The 18,183-nt window shown below is 38.7% G+C and overlaps 2 protein-coding genes and 1 pseudogene across 2 annotated transcripts in view; all 3 read left to right on the forward strand.

Moving 5' to 3' along the window:
• The window catches only part of LOC118343282 (sodium-dependent neutral amino acid transporter B(0)AT1-like), a 9,668-nt gene extending 6,869 nt beyond the window's left edge, over positions 1-2,799 (forward strand). The window contains 4 exon segments of the mRNA XM_035682054.1: positions 1-61; positions 189-348; positions 773-935; positions 1,050-2,799. The exon segment at positions 1-61 is cut by the window's left edge and continues 4 nt beyond it. Of these exon segments, the coding sequence (XP_035537947.1) occupies positions 1-61; positions 189-348; positions 773-935; positions 1,050-1,217 (552 nt within the window). The 3' untranslated portion in view covers positions 1,218-2,799.
• An 841-nt stretch (positions 2,800-3,640) lies between these two features.
• Positions 3,641-9,028, forward strand: LOC118343281 (annotated as a pseudogene).
• A 2,896-nt stretch (positions 9,029-11,924) lies between these two features.
• LOC118342814 (sodium-dependent neutral amino acid transporter B(0)AT3-like) lies at positions 11,925-18,140 on the forward strand. The gene is given in 13 exon segments (XM_035681477.1): positions 11,925-12,305; positions 13,139-13,279; positions 13,406-13,543; positions 14,821-15,002; positions 15,088-15,198; positions 15,280-15,392; positions 15,476-15,511; positions 15,513-15,596; positions 15,689-15,845; positions 16,034-16,238; positions 16,336-16,495; positions 16,610-16,772; positions 17,484-18,140. Coding segments are annotated over 13 exon segments (1,851 nt in total). The 5' UTR covers positions 11,925-12,163; the 3' UTR covers positions 17,703-18,140.
• Positions 18,141-18,183: the final 43 nt, after the last annotated feature.

Raw genomic sequence — 18,183 nt, forward strand, 5'->3', positions numbered from 1 at the left:
GTGGTCCCACTGAAAGACCTCAATGTATTTCCTAAAAAATGGCCTCATGAAGCCCTGACTGGTAACTTGGCTTTAAAATTCAATGCAATCAATTCCCCAGCTTTTCATTTCAATAAAACATATTTGGTGTTTGTCTTTGGTTTCTGTACTAACACAAGCTCCCTTGTTTTTGTGCATGTGTGTTTCAGGAATAACATGTGTTGTCGCCTTCATCATCTGCCTCCTGTTCACCCAGCACTCAGGGATTTATTGGGTAACTCTTTTTGACACCTTCGCCGGATCTGTTCCACTTCTGACCATTGGATTGTTTGAGATGATAGCTGTTGTTTACGTCTACGGCATAGACAGGTTAGTGCATTAAGCTAATGTATAGCTTCAAATTGTATTGTATGATATAGTACAGCCTACTGCAAAATAACCATGTTAGCAGAAGCCACACATCTGCACTCTGTTCCACAAAGAATAAGAATATCACTTATCTGTAATTGAGCAATATTTTATGTACATGACAGGGATCATTTTCATGATTAATTTAAAGCACCAACAAGGAACTTGTTGATTCTGGCCGCCACTCTGGACACACAAGTTTTCCTTTTGTGTTTGCCCTACATCTTGATATTTGCTGCAAAACTACAATATTAACATCATGCTGTGCCAGTCATTGAGCAAAACCTATGCAGTTGGCTGACCTATTGTAAAGTCCTGTGTAACAGGAATTATTTTGTGACATATTTCAAAACTTTTCAAAACTAATTAAAACCTTGTGTGGCAGGTTCAATGCGGACTTCGAGTTCATGGTCGGACGTAAGCCCTCCATCTTCTGGCAGGTTTCATGGAGGTTCATCAGTCCTCTAATCGTTCTGGTCATTTTAGTTTTCTACCTGGTGACACAAGCCCAAAAAGAGCTCACATATTTAGTCTGGGATCCCAACTCTGTAAGCACACAAGCTCTGTGATCAATTAATATATCATCATAAGCATCCCTACTTTATTTGCCCTTTTGCCATTCCATACCAAATGCACTAATCATACTGTTCTGTGGTTTACAGGAGAAGTTCCCGTCTCTGGTGTCAGTAACCTATCCTTCATGGATCTACGTGATCATCTTTCTTTTGGCAGGAATCCCCAGTCTAGCAGTTCCTCTGTATGCATTATGTAGGCTGGTCTTTGTTTGCTGTAAGAAAAAAATAGTACCAAGACAAAACATTAGTGACTAAAAAATTTGCCTGATGTGCTAAACTGTTTACTGATGCTTTATTGATGCACTTCAGAAAGATAATGACATTTCTGCTCATGTTTTGTGCAAATTCATTGCTGCTGTGACAATATACTGTACTAAAATCCAGGTTTTATACCTGTTTATCCTTGCCGTTTAAATCATTTTTCTCTCTGTGAAATATAATTTTACCTATGTAACCTAACAACACATGACTAATGAAATGTATCTACCAATATATAAAAATGTTTACCTATCAATAGATAAACAATACAGCAAATATGAATTTTTAGGCAAAATGTGAGTTGTATGTAACTGGGCGTGAATGAATGCATGAATTTTCTACAACTTGGAAAACTTAACAGGTATAGACAGGTTAGACATAAACATCAAACTGACTCAGGTCAGATGCAAAGCACAACATACTGTAAGGAGTGATAGGGACAGTCGAGTCAGCAATGTTTAAGGTGCTTTAACTAAATTATTTACTGACTAATATTACTGGAAAAATAAATCCCTTATTCAAGTACTCATCCAACTATAGTATTGTACTTATTATACAATTCTGCCATTATAATAAATGAAAGATCAGCAGTCTGTAGTATTATTTTGAATGCAATAAATAACTTATAATAAGTAACTTAAATAACTAATAATAAAAACTAAAAATAAGTTTTATTGAATTCAGCCTTTCTCTGAACTTTGCCTCTTGATCATTTGGTGCACTTGATTAACTATTATCGTTTGATGATTCACAAAATTGATAATAGCAAGAGTGTCTTATATAATGACTGAAATCCATCATGGTCCAAGCTCATCAATGGTTCCATCAGTCAATAAATACATTCTGGGGGAGTTTCAGAAGTGGGGGATACAATGAATTAGCTAGATTTAGAGAGTCCTCATGTATTTTTCTCAAACTATAAAAAAAAGTTGACAGTTCTAATCTAACAAAAACTAAATCTGTTAAGATTAGACTAGATTGGAAATGTGCAAGTTGTAATGTCTCCTATGATCCAAAGTCTGGTTGTGCGTTAGAAATGTCACTAAACCACAAGTGTTTCAGAATTTTTTTCTCAAATTAATTTCAGATGTTTCAACCAAGGTGGCTCTTGTGATTTAAACAATGTACATCACACTGGGCTTGGGAGCTGCAGTGGCTCAGTTTGTGTGTATAATAACAATAAATAAACAATATTGAAAAATAATGACAAACTAAATTACTTTGGGAAACTACATTTTAAAAAGTTTTTAAATATAAAGTACTTAACTGTCATGTACAGTATCAGTGTCATTTTTACTGGGGGAAAAACATCAGGCTCAGCCTAGAAAGAGGGCTGCATCTCTTTAATGTAGCTAAACATAATGTCATAAGGTCATAATGTTATGGCTGATTGGTGTATGGCTGGACCGTATGAGGTTAATGTGCTAAATTGTGAACAAACAGAGAGTTAGTGAAAGTGTCTATAATGTGAAATTCTGTAATTTTCTGTAGTGGCACCAGTAATATTTGTTCTTAAAGTGTACTGAAGCGTTCCCATCCAGGCTTTTCAAAAAACAAAATAAATGGATCTCCGCTCCTAGTCCACCTGACAACCTTCTGTTTATTCTTGAAAAATACCTCCACCCTTCCCCTGCTTCCCTTTAATATTTGCACCATACTGTACTTTAGCTATTGTTGTATCGTTTGAAGTTTAGTTTATTTAGTTTTATAATATTGAGCATAGTACCGGGGGGAGACAACACCGAAAGGCTGTAATGTTTAGGGGCCTTTTGAGTTCTGTCAGCTGCCCACTATGCCCAGTAGGTAATTCAACCTTGGGTATGCCTGCTGTAAAAGAAACAAGTGTAACTAGTAAGTAGATTGATGTATAATACCTTCACAGATGAATTAATAATGGCCAGGACAATCGGAAATAGTGTCTCCTGTCAGTTTTAAGTAGTAACTGAATCCTAACTTTGTTTTACCATGATACAGTCACTTATCTTCTATCGTCTCTGATTGAGTTAATAAATCCAGTGGCATGGTTGCAGCCAGGTAAAACTCTACTTAGTGACTGCAACAATGCTAGGTCGGCGAACCCTCTGTCTCACAATATTCTTGGAGCTGTGAGCAGGACTCATCATCAACGACAGCACCTCAGTCAGTGTACTCTGTAACGGTTATCTGTCCCGTTGCAACACAACAATCTGACTAATGCATGGGACAGTGAGTTTCATACTGGGTGAAAGGTGGGGTACTCCCTGGACCGGTGGATTTAAAGTCAGGATCTTCTTGCTCTGAGGGGACTGTACCAACTACCCTGCCATTCTATTATATGTATGTTAAATATGCATATGTATTATTTAATTTAATGTCTGTATGGCGGTGGTATAAAAACAGAAGTGCAAAGTATGCACTGGCTAATCTGTCGAACGCACCAATAAAGTGAAAGATCATAAACTTGTTTCAACATTGCCAGGTGCATGCACCAAGCACTCATTTTGACTTCAAGGAACGTCAGTGTAACATCTCTGCTTCAGAGGGGTCGCCATGAGACTGGTACTTCCTAACCCAGGCTTGGATCTCAGGATCCCTTCCTATGAGGATCTGGAAAGAATGGAGAAGGAGGAGGCCGGGGACAGGCCCAAGTGGGACAACAAAGCCCAGTACATCCTAACCTGTGTGGGCTTCTGCATTGGGATTGGCAATGTGTGGCGATTCCCTTACTTATGTCAAAGTCATGGAGGAGGTAAGCTCAGAGGAAAATGATAAAGGGGAACCTTATGGTTAAGTTTCTATAGACTTTTAATTCTTTTATTGTTGTTATTGGATGATTGTAAAAATTAAGTGTGGTTAAGGTACGTAGGACTAGCCTACTGTATAGCTTTTTGGTATTTTTGTCTCTGTCAAACATGATTTTCCTAGTGGTACACAATTAGTAAAAAAGGACACTACTGATATTAAAGGTTGGAACTGTGAACCTTTCACTTCTCAAAAGGGGCTGTTTGAAGTAAGTACATCTGGAATACTTTATATTGAGCCACAGGGGATAAGACTGTTTTCTAACACTAATCTAACAAATCTAACGAATTTGGTCATTTCTGTAAACTAGATGTTCAAGCCCTTGTGTTATATTCACATTATGGATGGTAGAACTGGGAACAATTTGTATTAGTGCAGCATGAGAGGGTTAATTTCATTAACTCAACTCAAGACAGTTGTAAGATTGCAAAGATGGCTTTGTGGAGGTTAAAAATACTGCACAAGATTGTACTATATCCATTCAATTTGTGTTTTCATTACCTAGAATGATGGACTTTGACTCATGTGAGGTGTTTGGGTTTTCAACTTGGATGTTGACAAGGAAACAGTTTACAAATGGGAAGCTATATTACAGTAACTGCAACAAAAATATATTGCATGGGAGCAGCATTAGAGCCAAAATTGCCTCAATCTGTGTCTACTAAAACAAGCTTGCTTGGTTAGCTAGAGCTTACTCACAACAAATACCAGTAATTTAGACCAGTGGTACCCAACCTGGGGGTCAGGACCCTCACTAGGGGACACCAATGCTTCATAGGGGGTCACAAGGCCTTCTTGATTTTAAGGCATGCTAGCAAACCCTAATAAATATAAACAGTAGGCCTATATCTCAGCATTCAATTCGTTTCTAGGAGGAAAACAAAATGAAAATGTTATTTTTAAATCAAAAATTAAAAGTAAAACTAACTAAATTTTGCAAGCCAAAAAAACATTCTTAATAAAGTAGCTTTAGTAATTTTAAGTGACACTGACTTTGTAAAAAATACCTAGTAAAATGTACTTAATCAAGAATGTTTTTTAACCTAAAAATTTTGACCGTTTCCGAGTTAAAATAACTTCTTGCATTACAGTGTTTTATGTAGTATCTAAACTTTGATAAACTGAACACAAGCAAACATTCAGGGCAGAGAGAAAACACTAATTGGTTACAAAAGAAGCCTATTATGTATGTATGATTGTTAAAATAATTATAATAATACAAATGCATATTTAACATACATAAACATATAATAGAATGGCAGGGTAGTTGGCACAGTCTCCTCAGAGCAAGAAGATCCTGGCTTTAAATCCATCGGTCCAGGGAGTACCCCACCTTTCACCCAGTATAACCCACCCATGCATTAGTCAGATTGTTGTGTTGCAACGGGACAGATAACCGTTACATAGTACACTGACTGAGGTGCTGACAGACAGAGCGGGTAAAGCCATCACGAGGGTTATTACTACTATTATGCACTGTTCACAGGTGGTGCCATGCCACCGTTTACAGCCCAGACTAAGCATTATATTCAGTATTTAAGCTTTATTTGCCTACTAAAGTCTTTTCATTCATACTTTTTTTTAAAAGGCCTATAATTGTCATAAATGCAACAATAAAGATGTATAATTGTGCTCCTGATCATACATTGTCCAGGTGCCTTTTTGATCCCCTACTTGATCCTGCTGGTTCTGGAAGGAATGCCCCTCCTGTTGCTGGAGTTTGCCATCGGCCAGCGTCTCAGGAAAGGCAGCGTGGGAGTGTGGAGGGCCATCAACCCTTATCTGACTGGTATTGGTAAGTAAAATAGGCCCTGGAACAATTTAGCCTAAGCAGAGGCTAAATGGCAACGCAAAGCTGTTAATCAATGAGCTGACTGCCCGATATCAGTTAAAGGATTCTGTCCTTATCAGGTATAGCGTCCATGCTGGTTTCCTTATTGATTGGACTGTACTACAACACCTTAATAGCCTGGATCATGTGGTATCTCTTCAATTCCTTTCAAAGCCCGCTGCCTTGGACCCAGTGTCCTCTCAATGACAACGGGACAGGTATTTGAATATACACACAGAGATACACATTAAGCACCCAAACTCTACTCATAATTACAACATTTGCAGACCACTGTTTCTCGCCCCTGTAGGATATGTATCAGAGTGTCAACAGAGTTCCACTGTGGATTACTACTTTTATCGAGTGACTCTGAACAGTACGACCTCTATAGCTGACTCTGGAGGAATCCACTGGCCTATAGTAGTCTGCCTGTTAGCTGCCTGGACCGTCATAGGTATCTGCTACATAAGGGGCATCAGCACTTCGGGCAAGGTTTGTTGAACCGTCAGTCAAACATTATGTCTTCCTGAATCGCCACAATTATTAAATGTCTTTTCTTTTCTTGTCATGACCTCAGGCAGTGTACGTCACAGCCATCCTGCCTTACATAGTGCTGGGCATCTTCCTTATCCGGGGACTGACTCTTAAAGGGGCCATAAGTGGAATAAAGTTTCTGTTCACACCAGACGTATGTTTCAAATTGCTATCGTAAAAAAAGCCAATTATATATCTCATATGTTAAACAACATCTCACTGTATGTCTTGTTCTTGCAGGTTAACGAGTTAATGAATCCAACTACCTGGCTGGATGCAGGTGCCCAGGTTTTTTACGCCTTTAGCTTAGCATGGGGAGGCCTCATCTCCTTCTCAAGCTACAATCCTGTTCAGTAAGAAAGATTTATCGGAGCCCAGTTGTGCTTTATAACCACACTGCTGGACTCTTATTCTGCTCACTTCAATAAAAAAAAAAGGATAGTAGCCATTCTAAGACATGGTGTGTCCTCAATCTTTTGCCTTTTTTTTCTTTTCCAAAGCAACAACTGCATGCAGGATGCTGTGATCCTGTCTGCTATAACTGGCCTCACCTCAGTCTATGCTGCCACAGTCACTTATACCATCATTGGCTTCCGAGCCACAGAGAAATATGACAACTGTATCAGCGAGTGAGTAGTCACAGGGTGTGGGTTTCAATGGTTTTGGAGCAGAGCAGTCCTAAAAGTATATTCTACTTTGTAGTTTGAAGAGCATTTTAAAAGATGCAATCTGCAATCACAATGTAAATAAAGGGGTAGTTGGCAACAATTCCCTAAACACAGGTTTGGAGAACTAAATCAAATGTTTACTGGTGCTGGTAATAAATAATGTTATTACTAAAACTCTTCAACTATGTATACATACCTCAGATTTATAGGGTAAAAAAAAAAAAATACTAATTGGATTTGTAATGTTGACTCCAGTAATATAGAGTTACTAATCACTGACATATTTTCTCCCTAGTAACATCATGACATTATCAAACACATTTGACCTTCCTGAAGAAGCATCAACTGCGGCAACACGAGGGCAGCCTTAACCATCTCAAACAGCTCCTCCTAATATTGTTCCCCCTTGGATTGGACCAATCAAAACCTGCGACATGCAGAAACTTTATCAAGTGAGGTGACTGTTACTTGATAAATGATCAGATTTCTAAGTATTTAGTTTTAGTCTTATCTGCATTAGGACTAATGTGTGTGTTTGTCCAGGGAGTGGAGGGCACAGGCCTGCCTTCATTGTATTTACAGACCATCACCAAAGATCGGGTTCTCGCATCTGTCTGTCCCTCTTTTTTCGTCATGCTTTTCTGCTTGGGACTCTCAACCCTGTTTGGCAACATTGAAGGTGGTCCCACTGAAAGACCTCAATATGTTACCTAAAAAATGGCCCCAAGAAGCACTAACTGGTATTGTTTTATTATTATAACAATCTACACATTAGCTGTGCAACCCCAGAATAATTGATTGTCTGATTTGTGTGTGTTTCAGGAGTAACATGTGTTGTAGCCTTCATCATTTCCCTCCTGTTCGCCCAGAACTCAGGGATTTATTGGGTAACTCTCTTTGACACCTTCGCCGGATCTGTTCCACTTCTGACCATTGGATTGTTTGAGATGATAGCTGTTGTTTACATCTACGGAATAGACAGGTTAGTGCATTACGCTAATGTATGGCTTCAAATTGTATTGTATGATATAGTACAGCCTACTGCAAAATAACCATGTTAGCAGAAGAATTAGAGGTATCAGTGTTAAACTGTTTCATGACAGTTAAATAAACTCATTGTAGTATGTTTAACCATTTTATGTGCTAAGTTAAAGCTGCACTAATTAATATTTTTATATTTACAATGGAAAACATAACTATGTGTGATGTTAAAGACGTTGCTCCTTGTGACAAACCCACGAATGATCATCACCCAACTTCGAGTTCCGCTCTGCTTTATGGACCGTTTTATCATCTTATAGCTCATTGTTTTTGTTTTATTCTCAATTACTGTCTTCGTATTGTATATTATATTTTATTATAAGCCTGTTATGTATGTTTTGTAACCTCTATGTTCTGTTTTTGAGTGCTGATTTTTTTTTGCCACACCCTGTATATTTTGAATTTTTTATATATATATATATATATATATATATATATTAATGAAGATATATATACAGTACATAATATATATAACATATATATTATAATCCAATCAAAACCTTCTTGTGTGGCAGGTTCAATGAGGACTTGGAGTTTATGATCGGACATAAGCCCTCCATCTTCTGGCAGGTTTCATGGAGGTTCATCAGTCCTCTAATCGTTCTGGTCATTTTAGTTTTCTACCTGGTGACACAAGCCCAAAAAGAGCTCACATATTTAGTCTGGGACCCCAACTCTGTAAGCACACTTACTTGTTACAGTATTTTCTAATCATGCCTCATTGCAAAACAGACCAATTCATGATGCATCATTTATGGTAAATGTTGTTAACAAACCATACTGTTCTGTGGTTTACAGGTGGAGTTCCCGGCTATGGCATCAGTATCGTACCCTCCATGGATCAATGCGGTTATCTTTCTTTTGGCAGGAATCCCCAGTCTGGCAGTGCCTGGGTATGCACTGGCTAGGCTGAAAAGAATAAGAACCTGTCAAAAAACTTAGCCAAATGACAATAAAATGCAATATTATTTGTTATTTATTATTTGTTGTGTTGCTTTATAAAAAAAACTATCATTTAAACTAGAAAATGCAGTTTTTGAAGAAAATGCAGGTGTGAATGCTGACTGCTAAAAGGCGGATGCTAAACTGAATTGATGGTTTTAAAAGTTGAATAATAACAATCTATAAAAGGTACAAATATTTGAAGATTAGTTCAAAAGCTGACGCCAGACTGAATTGCTGGCTTTAATTTGAATTAAGTGGTTGAAGGAGCATTAATGATAATCAAGGTTGTTAATAACTTTCACCAGTACTCTAAATCCTGACTGAAGAAACTTAAAAAAAGCTGTTGTTGACTGTAGAAAGTCACTTGGCTCTTTACTAAGGTACCTAGCCAGTAACCCAGCCCTGTTATTCAACCCATTACCTAACCCCTTAGTCAGTTGCCTTGACATTTCCCCCATTACTTTACCCTATTCAATTCCCTGTTTTATTCCATTACCTAGCCATTCACTAGTCATTTGCTTGGCTGGTGGAGACAGGGTTTGAACCACAAACCAACCATACCTCAGCTCTACCTACTGAGCTATACTGCCACCTCCACCTTTACTCAGCCATTTAATTCATTACATAGCCCCAATTACTATGCAGCATTCCTCCACCTCCTCAATCAACTACTTAGCCATTTCATAGGGTGGCGGAGCCAGGGGTTGAACCACAAACCTACTGACTACGAGACCTGAACTCTACCATACATTGAAATGTAACATTATATAACTCTTTACAGAATTATGTCTGCACTGCATGAACTATCTACAAGTTGGAATAACTTTTAGGACAGACATAGTTGACTTAATGAGGATCTCTCAAAGAAATTAAAAACCCATTAGCATACAATCTCATATAAAATGTCTGTGGTGTATTTAAGAGTCATTTTTAATTATAGACATGAGGGGACATGAAGCAATGCATTAGTTTATGTTATGCTATGTCAGCACGTAAGTTCTTAAGACAGACAGAAGATGTAGAGCAGCAAACTGGCCACAAGAGGGAGACCTCAAATGGGCGGAACACAAATAGTGTTTTTCCACCAAATTAGCTTGAACCTGTTCCATTCAAGATTTTTGGAACCTTCTTGCTAACTAGCGAACCAGTCCACATTTCCACTAGTTTTAATCAGAACCATTGTAATCAAGGATGCGTCATCGACAGAGGGCCTTGCACAATTCACAACAACCTGTAGAATATGGTTTCAGCTGGGAACCAACTTTTGAGGTTCCAAACTGATTGGGGTTTTTTTTGGAGCTGCATCTGCAGAAGCAGCGAGCACAAGTCAGTGAGGACGCCTTCTCTGCAGAGTGTTACCGAGCCACTTACACTAACAGAGCCTGAAGGAGCACAAAGGCATTAATCTCAAGCTTCAAGAGCTTTCTACACATTTTGTTGTGACATTGTTTATTTCTGTTCTTTATTTCTGTACATTTCTTTTGTTACATATTTGCATTTAATAAATATGTTGCACACAAGCACACTCAGAGACTTGGGGATACTGATGTTGCGCAGGGCTTTACAGAGGCATGTTTACACCAGTAGGTGGCAGAAACAGACAACTGCTTGAAATTGTTCAATGGGAGAAGAACTATAGATGACAATCAAACAGTTTGTAAAAGCCTTGTTTTTCTCAAAAAGTTTAGATTTTTTTATATTAGAGGATCACTTCATTTTTATTCCCTGGGCATATCAACAGTCAAATACAGAAGGACAAAACCTACATTTATATGGACAAATTAGAAACTCATATAATAGACTGGAGCACCTGAAGGAAACGCACAGACGAAACCTGTGAATTTGCCTGTTTCATAGTGTTAACGGGCATCTCTGGTTGTTGTAACTGTAACAGAAGAACTGGGATACATCATTTGGTATGCTGGATTAAGCAATAATGTTACCAATGTTTGGATCTGTGTGGCCAGGTATAATGCCAAATATATACTTCCTTGCTTGGCAGCTGTTAGTGTAATAATAAATCAGTTACACAAGTACTTACAACTGTTTAACATATTGTTACATTTTGTGGTGTGCTGTATTTGATTCAGTCACAACACTGTTTAGGTATTTTTCTAAAACGTATTAGATCCCTTCAGTTAAACCTATGCATGCATTTGTAAAAAATAGACTTACTATAAAAGTGATCTCAGGTCTGCTCAAAAACTTTATCAAACAATAATAATTTGTCTTGTGCAGATAAGTGCTGCCAGATATTAAACACGAGCCAAGAATAGTGATAATTATGTTCAAAGTATAGTATTGGAATAGGTGTTGAGAATGTGAAACTTTCACAGAGTTGCTCTGGACTATGTGTGTTGAGAGACGGTACCAGAATGTGACCCTGGTCCTGATCTCACATACTCAGACTCTTTGCTTCTTATTGTATTACAAATTCAGTGACATTGCCTTTAACTATTGTCGACTGAGACTCTGAAGTAGTTTCTCTCTCTCTGGAACCGTTTCACCTTGCTTTTACCTACATTGCCATATTTATTTTACTATAAACACAGTTATTAAATTGTAATTACTTTTTTCTCCCTGTTTTTGCTCTAAATGTTTAAATTAGATGAGTATTTTGCTTTATTTTTTTACTCTGTAAAACGCTGCCTGTTTCATTTCCATGAACACACTTGTTACACAACTGCCATTGTGTCTTTTTTTATTGACTGTCCAAACAGATCACTTTAGGTCAGTGTAACATTGGAACAGCATCACCAGGTTATCCATTATTCAGGGCATAGCACACTCCCATTTTAAACAAGCAGGAAGGTCCAATCACTAAATCATCATAACCGATATATTGACTTCCTTCCTGGTGGCCTCAGATCTTTATAAAAAACAATAAAAATCTGTATCCCTGACTCAAAGCTGCACCTGATAGGACATTTAAGGGCAGCCCACTAAAGAGAGTAAGACAGAGGACTAGAGAGGCGCACTGGACATCACTTGGACTAAACCACTCAATGTTGTATTTATTCTGACATAGACTTTGAGGTGGAGAATTAGGAACTAAATAAAAGCATATACTACCATACCTGTGTATGTTAGGATAAGGAGAGCGGCATCGTTCTAACAGGTTAGGCCATTTTTTCTAGCTGAGGATGGGCAAAACAGGAGACTCTGGGGTGGAGGAGAGACCCAAATGGGACAACAAGATTCAGTACCTGTTGACATGTATTGGCTTTGCAGTGGGACTTGGAAACATCTGGCGTTTTCCCTACCTATGCCAAATCTATGGAGGAGGTGAGATGCTATTATATGATGCTATTATAAGAGTTGCATTGTATTTCCCGGAACTTACATCATCAACATTATAGCATGTTACTTTTTCACTTAATTCCTAAAATACTTCTATCCAATCATGCATGAAGTAATTATTCTTAGCCACAACTGAATTGCAACAACACTGCAGATCCTCTTTCTGTCTCAGTATAATAAGGCATTAACAAATGGTGTAGGCCAGTCTTTGTCACGTTTCTCTTGAAATGGTTAACTTTCACTTATCTATGTTTGATTGATCGTCAGGGGCTGTTTCTGCTCAACTCCTGTATTTACTTCCTCATAGCTCCTAGTGAGATATCTTGATTCCGAAAGCTACAGAATCCTAAAGAACCCAGGTCAGGGTTAAGTTAAGTTAACAGCCAATCCCTTAAATATGCATAGGGGATATCAACTTTACATATTGACTCAAGAGTCCTGATTCCCACAGGTAGTGTTACATTCAACTAAGCCTCTATTTGACCTCGTCTTAGTGATCAATTAGTCACCTTTTAGTACATAATACTTTCTAGAGCCTCAGATAGATTTGAAGCAGTTTTTACTCCACTCGTGTTATTGGTCACTTGGAGAACCGCAAAAAATTCCTGTGATCAACTAGTGTTTAAATCAATTTAAATTTCTGGAGCTCTTTTGGTATTGCAGTGCAATTATTTAGCATGGCCTAAAATCTTGCTCATTATGGCTTGATTAACAGTTGTCATTTGTTTCATTAAGATGGTTAAAAACACCCTTATTTTAGATTTTCTCTGCAGTATGTTTATATAGACAGTCTAATCTGGTCGACTTTATGTCTTCAGGTGCATTCCTCATCCCCTACCTGATAGCGCTGGTGTTTGAAGGCCTCCCTCTGCTCTACCTGGAGCTGGCTATAGGTCAGAGGCTCCGCATGGGCAGCATTGGTGTCTGGAAATCCATCTCACCACTACTAGGGGGAGTCGGTGGGTGGCCTAGAATTATTAGTAAAATCTATTAGGATGTTTTTTTTGTCAGATTCTTTATTATTTTATGAGCTTAAAACTTTTTTGTGACATGGAAAATATATATCATTTATTTCCTGTTTGTAGGAATTGCCTCCATGATTGTGTCATTCCTGGTGAGCATTTTCTACAACACCATCATTGCCTGGGTGCTATGGTACTTCTTTCACTCTTTCCAAAACCCCTTGCCATGGAGCCAGTGTCCACTCAATGATAACCGCACAGGTGACAAGAAAACCCACCATCCAGTCTTGCTGCTCTTGATACATTTATTCATATACTGTCACAGTAATAACAACAGAAGTATTGCCTGAGAGCAGCTCAGCACTCAAATTCTAATCTATCAAATTCAGTTAGAGAATTTGGTAGACTTGCAATAAGGTTATAAGACTATCACCAAGAGGAGTGGTTAACAACCAGGCTTGACGTGGCATTTCAGGTCAGATTCAATAGGAAAACTACTGAATTGTTTTATGGCACAAAGTTTCTCTCCTCAATGCAGGCAAATTCGTTTCCAGTAATGTTACCAAGATATTAAAATCTATTTCATGGTGATACGTAGTTGCTACATATTTTCCACATTTTAGATTAAACTATGCAGGAACACATGATGAACCACAAAAGATATTTTAATAATGCGGGGGCGGCATGGCTCTGGAGAGCGGTTGTCTAGTAATCAGAAGGTTCCTGGTTTGATCCCCAGCTCCTCCAGAGTCAAAGCGTCCTGAACCCCCCAACTGCTCCTGATGAGCAGGTTGGTTGGCACATAAACAAGACTGAACACTGAAATGAACACTGAAATGAACACTGAATATGTTAAAATAAATTATAATTGTACTATGATTACTATCTGTAATGTTTGTATTGACTACCCAGAACTATTGACTCCAGGATCCTAGAACTCCAGGAACTAGCTTATGTTTGCAAATTATTTATAGCATTACATCATCTATTGTTCAAAACTGCCAAACTGACATCCACTTAGGTAGTATTTTGCTAGCAATAACACTAGTGGTTAGCACCAGGAGTGACTCCACTGAAGACAGTATATTGCTGGCAACTCATCCATGTTAGCAAGACAGCTAACATTAGCTAACATTGGTCAACTAAAACTACAATATCAAAATATATTTTACATGATTTCCAGTAACGTTATCGGTACAATTTTGGTTTGTTGACATTAGTGCACTCCATTTCTAAGCTAACATTAGCTAGTGTTGCACACTGTTGGCACTGTAGGGGAGTGGAAGAGAAAGCACTCGGGAGCATGGTCACATCCTTTGGATTTTCCTAGAAACACCATCACAAGTCTTACATGGAAATAAGTTCACAGGCGAGAGTCGGGGAAGGTTACAATCCATTCACACATGGCAGTACAAAGCAAATAATACATTTAAATTGCTCCACATTCTTATATATTGCACCTTTAAGATTAAGCTGTTAACAGAATTTTGTAGATCTCGTGTTGTTATTGTTGTTCACTTGTGTATGCATCCATACAGGCTACGATGTGGAGTGTGAGAAGAGCACCTCAGTGAATTACTTCTGGTACCGTCAGACCCTGAACATCACACCTGACATCGAGACCAGCGGCTCCTTGCAGTGGTGGCTGGTCATCTGTCTTGCCAGCGCCTGGTGTGTGGTCTACATCTGCTTTATTAAAGGCATCGAGTCCATGGGGAAGGTGAGTTTACCTGGTGAAAAGTATATGAAGTCCTATTTCAAACTCAGCCACTGTACCATACTTGAAATATGTTTTTATGTTTCAGGCTGTGTATGTTACTGCCACATTCCCTTACCTGGTGCTGACTATCTTCTTGGTCCGTGCCCTCACTCTCCCAGGAGCTACTGATGGACTGGTGTACCTCTTCACTCCTGATGTGAGTCTGGTCCCTTGTTGCTACTACAGATGATGAAGACAGACACAATGACCTGATGTGTTGTTTTTATTCTCGCTCTAGTGGGAGATACTGAAGAACCCTCAGGTGTGGCTGGATGCTGCCACCCAGATCTTCTTCTCTCTCTCTGTGGCCTTTGGAGGTCTCATAGCTTTCTCCAGCTACAATTCAGAGAGGTAAGATACAACTCCCAAACTCCCTCAGGAAACTGGGATGATTTCAGTTACAAAGCTGTAACTGTCTCTTCTGCGTCCGTTAGAAACAACTGCGAGAGGGATGCTGTTCTAGTAGGAGTTGATAAATAAGTGCCACCGTCTCTCCTAAATGCGCTCCATCCTGGGATTTAAAGCTACCAGCGCCTACAACTCCTGTCGAGAGGAGTATGTATACACAAATACTTTATGTAATTTTAAAGATGAATTTTTCTTGCTGGTACCAATGAGGCAGATTTTTTTTCCTATCCCATCTGCAGCAACATCTTGGATCTGACCAACCACTTTGAGCTTTCAGACCAGAACATGACACTCGAGAACTATGATCAGTGGTATGACTATCTAAATAGTACATTTCCAGATAAGGTGGCCAGTTTGCACCTCAGGTCCTGCAATCTGCAAACATTCCTTGACCAGGTAATGTAAGTTAAAACACATCCAATCTTGTGCATAGCTTACTTCTTGTCTCGTTTCTCTAATTTGCCTCCTCCCTTAAAACCTGCTTATCTTCTGCTCTCGTAGTACATCATGTGCAGGTCAAACCTGTACAGTCAGTTCATGCCTCCTTATTCATTTCTTGCCTCTTTGTCATCTTCCTCCCCCAGAGCGCATCCGGTACCGGCCTGGCTTTTATTGTGTTCACTGAAGCAGTGTTGGAGATGCCAGGCTCGCAGGTATGGGCCATATTGTTCTTCATCATGCTCTTCAGCTTGGGGCTCTCCTCCATGTTTGGCAACATAGAGGGAGTCCTAACACCTATCAACGACCTGAAACTAGTACCCAAGTGGATCCCCAATGAAGTCGTAACAGGTACCTGCAAATCAGCTCCAGTTGTTTGAGTCAGGACACATTTTTCCCCTTTGAATTCCCTCTCTGAAAAGCTTTTGTTTTTTTGTCACTTATTTAGCGATCATCTGCTTGATAGCCTTCTTGACGTCTCTCATCTTCACCCTGGGTTCGGGGAACTACTGGGTGGAGGTCTTTAACGGCTATGTGGGCTCTGTGCCTCTGCTCATCATTGCATTCTTTGAGATTACTGGAGTCATTTATGTCTATGGAATGAAAAAGTAACATTCTCCTCTTTTTAAGTACAGTATATCTCTGTGGTCTTACAAGAATAATGTACACTTTTGATCCCAGTGTGTTTCAACCTTTTCACTGGTCCCCATGTCCTCTGACAGTTTCAGTGAAGACATCTATTTCATGACGGGGTCGAGGCCCAACATCTACTGGAAGGCATGCTGGATGGTGATCAGTCCTATAATGCTGCTGGCGGTGTTGATTGCCTACGTGGTCCTCCAAGCACAGAAACACCCCACCTATCCCACATGGAACCCAGATTATGTAAGCAAGTCAAGGGCACTGGCAAGGAAATGTTAATAATGCTGAATTGCTGAATATAGATATAGTGCTGTTGTGTAAAAATCCCTGACCGTATATAATTAGTGGACAGAGCTTCCAGATCTGTTAAGTGAAGCCAACGTGGAAGTGTCTTAAACCTGCATAATGCATTGCACCATTCATTACTAATTTAATGGATAACAGTATTGAGTCTTATGGAGTAATGACCCAACTTCTTGCTTTATTTATTCTTTTTTTTAGCTCAGTAAACGGTTTCCTAATGAGTTTATGGTCTAGATTCAAGTCTTCTTCCATATGGTGTTAATTTTGTAAATTATGGTCCCATTTAGAGTCAAATAGACAATAAAGCAGGGTTGGCTTTAGGGTGTGGCAATCTTGTGATTGACATGTCATTGCCCTCAGGTCTACTGAACGATTTAGCTTTTGGCTTGTTGTTTTTGTTTAACACCCTGCCAGTTTACTGCTGGTTCATTTTCACCACTCTCACAAACTAAAAAGTAAAAATGTTGGTTTTATGGGGAATTACATGCTAGAAGCACTTCTTGGTTGGGAACTTTATTTATTTTGCTAAGCTTAGTATAAAAAATAAAGTCAAATCAAATCAAAAACTGAATAAAGTTAAACAATTAAACAAAAAAACATTTTAAAATTAAATATATTCTATACATTTTTAATTTCTGTCTTTTTCTTTAGGAACTATTCCCCCAAACTCAAGTAAAGGATTACCCAGACTGGGTGTTTGCCATAATCCTCCTCCTCTGTATAGTACCTGTGATTTCCATCCCTGTTGTGGCTCTCTACAATCTGATCTGCTGTAGAATCCAGAGGTCCTCTGCTCGTGCTGAACCAAACCCCTACTGCAATGATGGCTTTGTGGTTGAAACACAGGAACAGAACAACCAGAGATTTTGAGAGTAACAATGTTACTGCATTCCTGAACAGAAAAAGACATCCTGATGGTGATCACTGCTTCTTTAGGATTTCCATCTTAATTCACCAGACAGCGCACATATAATCAGTCACGTTGAACTGTAATAGACTTACCTGTTAATTTTTTATGTTTACATTTATCAGGACCTGACCTGATATATGATAGCATTTATTTTCTCGACAACAAAACTGGATTTATTTAACTTTGAAATGCTTTACTTTGTACACATGTAGTCTTTACACTTAGTGTCACAAAACGTCATTGTATGAGGTCCTAAGCTTCCTGTTCCATTATCATCAGCAGTGTACTACATCAAACCTGAAATCAAATCATCTTGTACAAAAATCATTTGACTTATTCATGTGATGGCTGGCAATATTTCTGTGAAATTATTTACATATAAATTATTTTCTAAGTGATGTCATGTCTTCTTTGTGGAAAACTACCACAAGTGTAAATCAA

This window comes from Morone saxatilis, unplaced genomic scaffold (genome assembly GCF_004916995.1).
Source record: "Morone saxatilis isolate NCDOM2014 unplaced genomic scaffold, NCSU_SB_2.0 Contig9, whole genome shotgun sequence".
Classification (NCBI taxonomy): Eukaryota; Metazoa; Chordata; class Actinopteri; family Moronidae; genus Morone; species Morone saxatilis.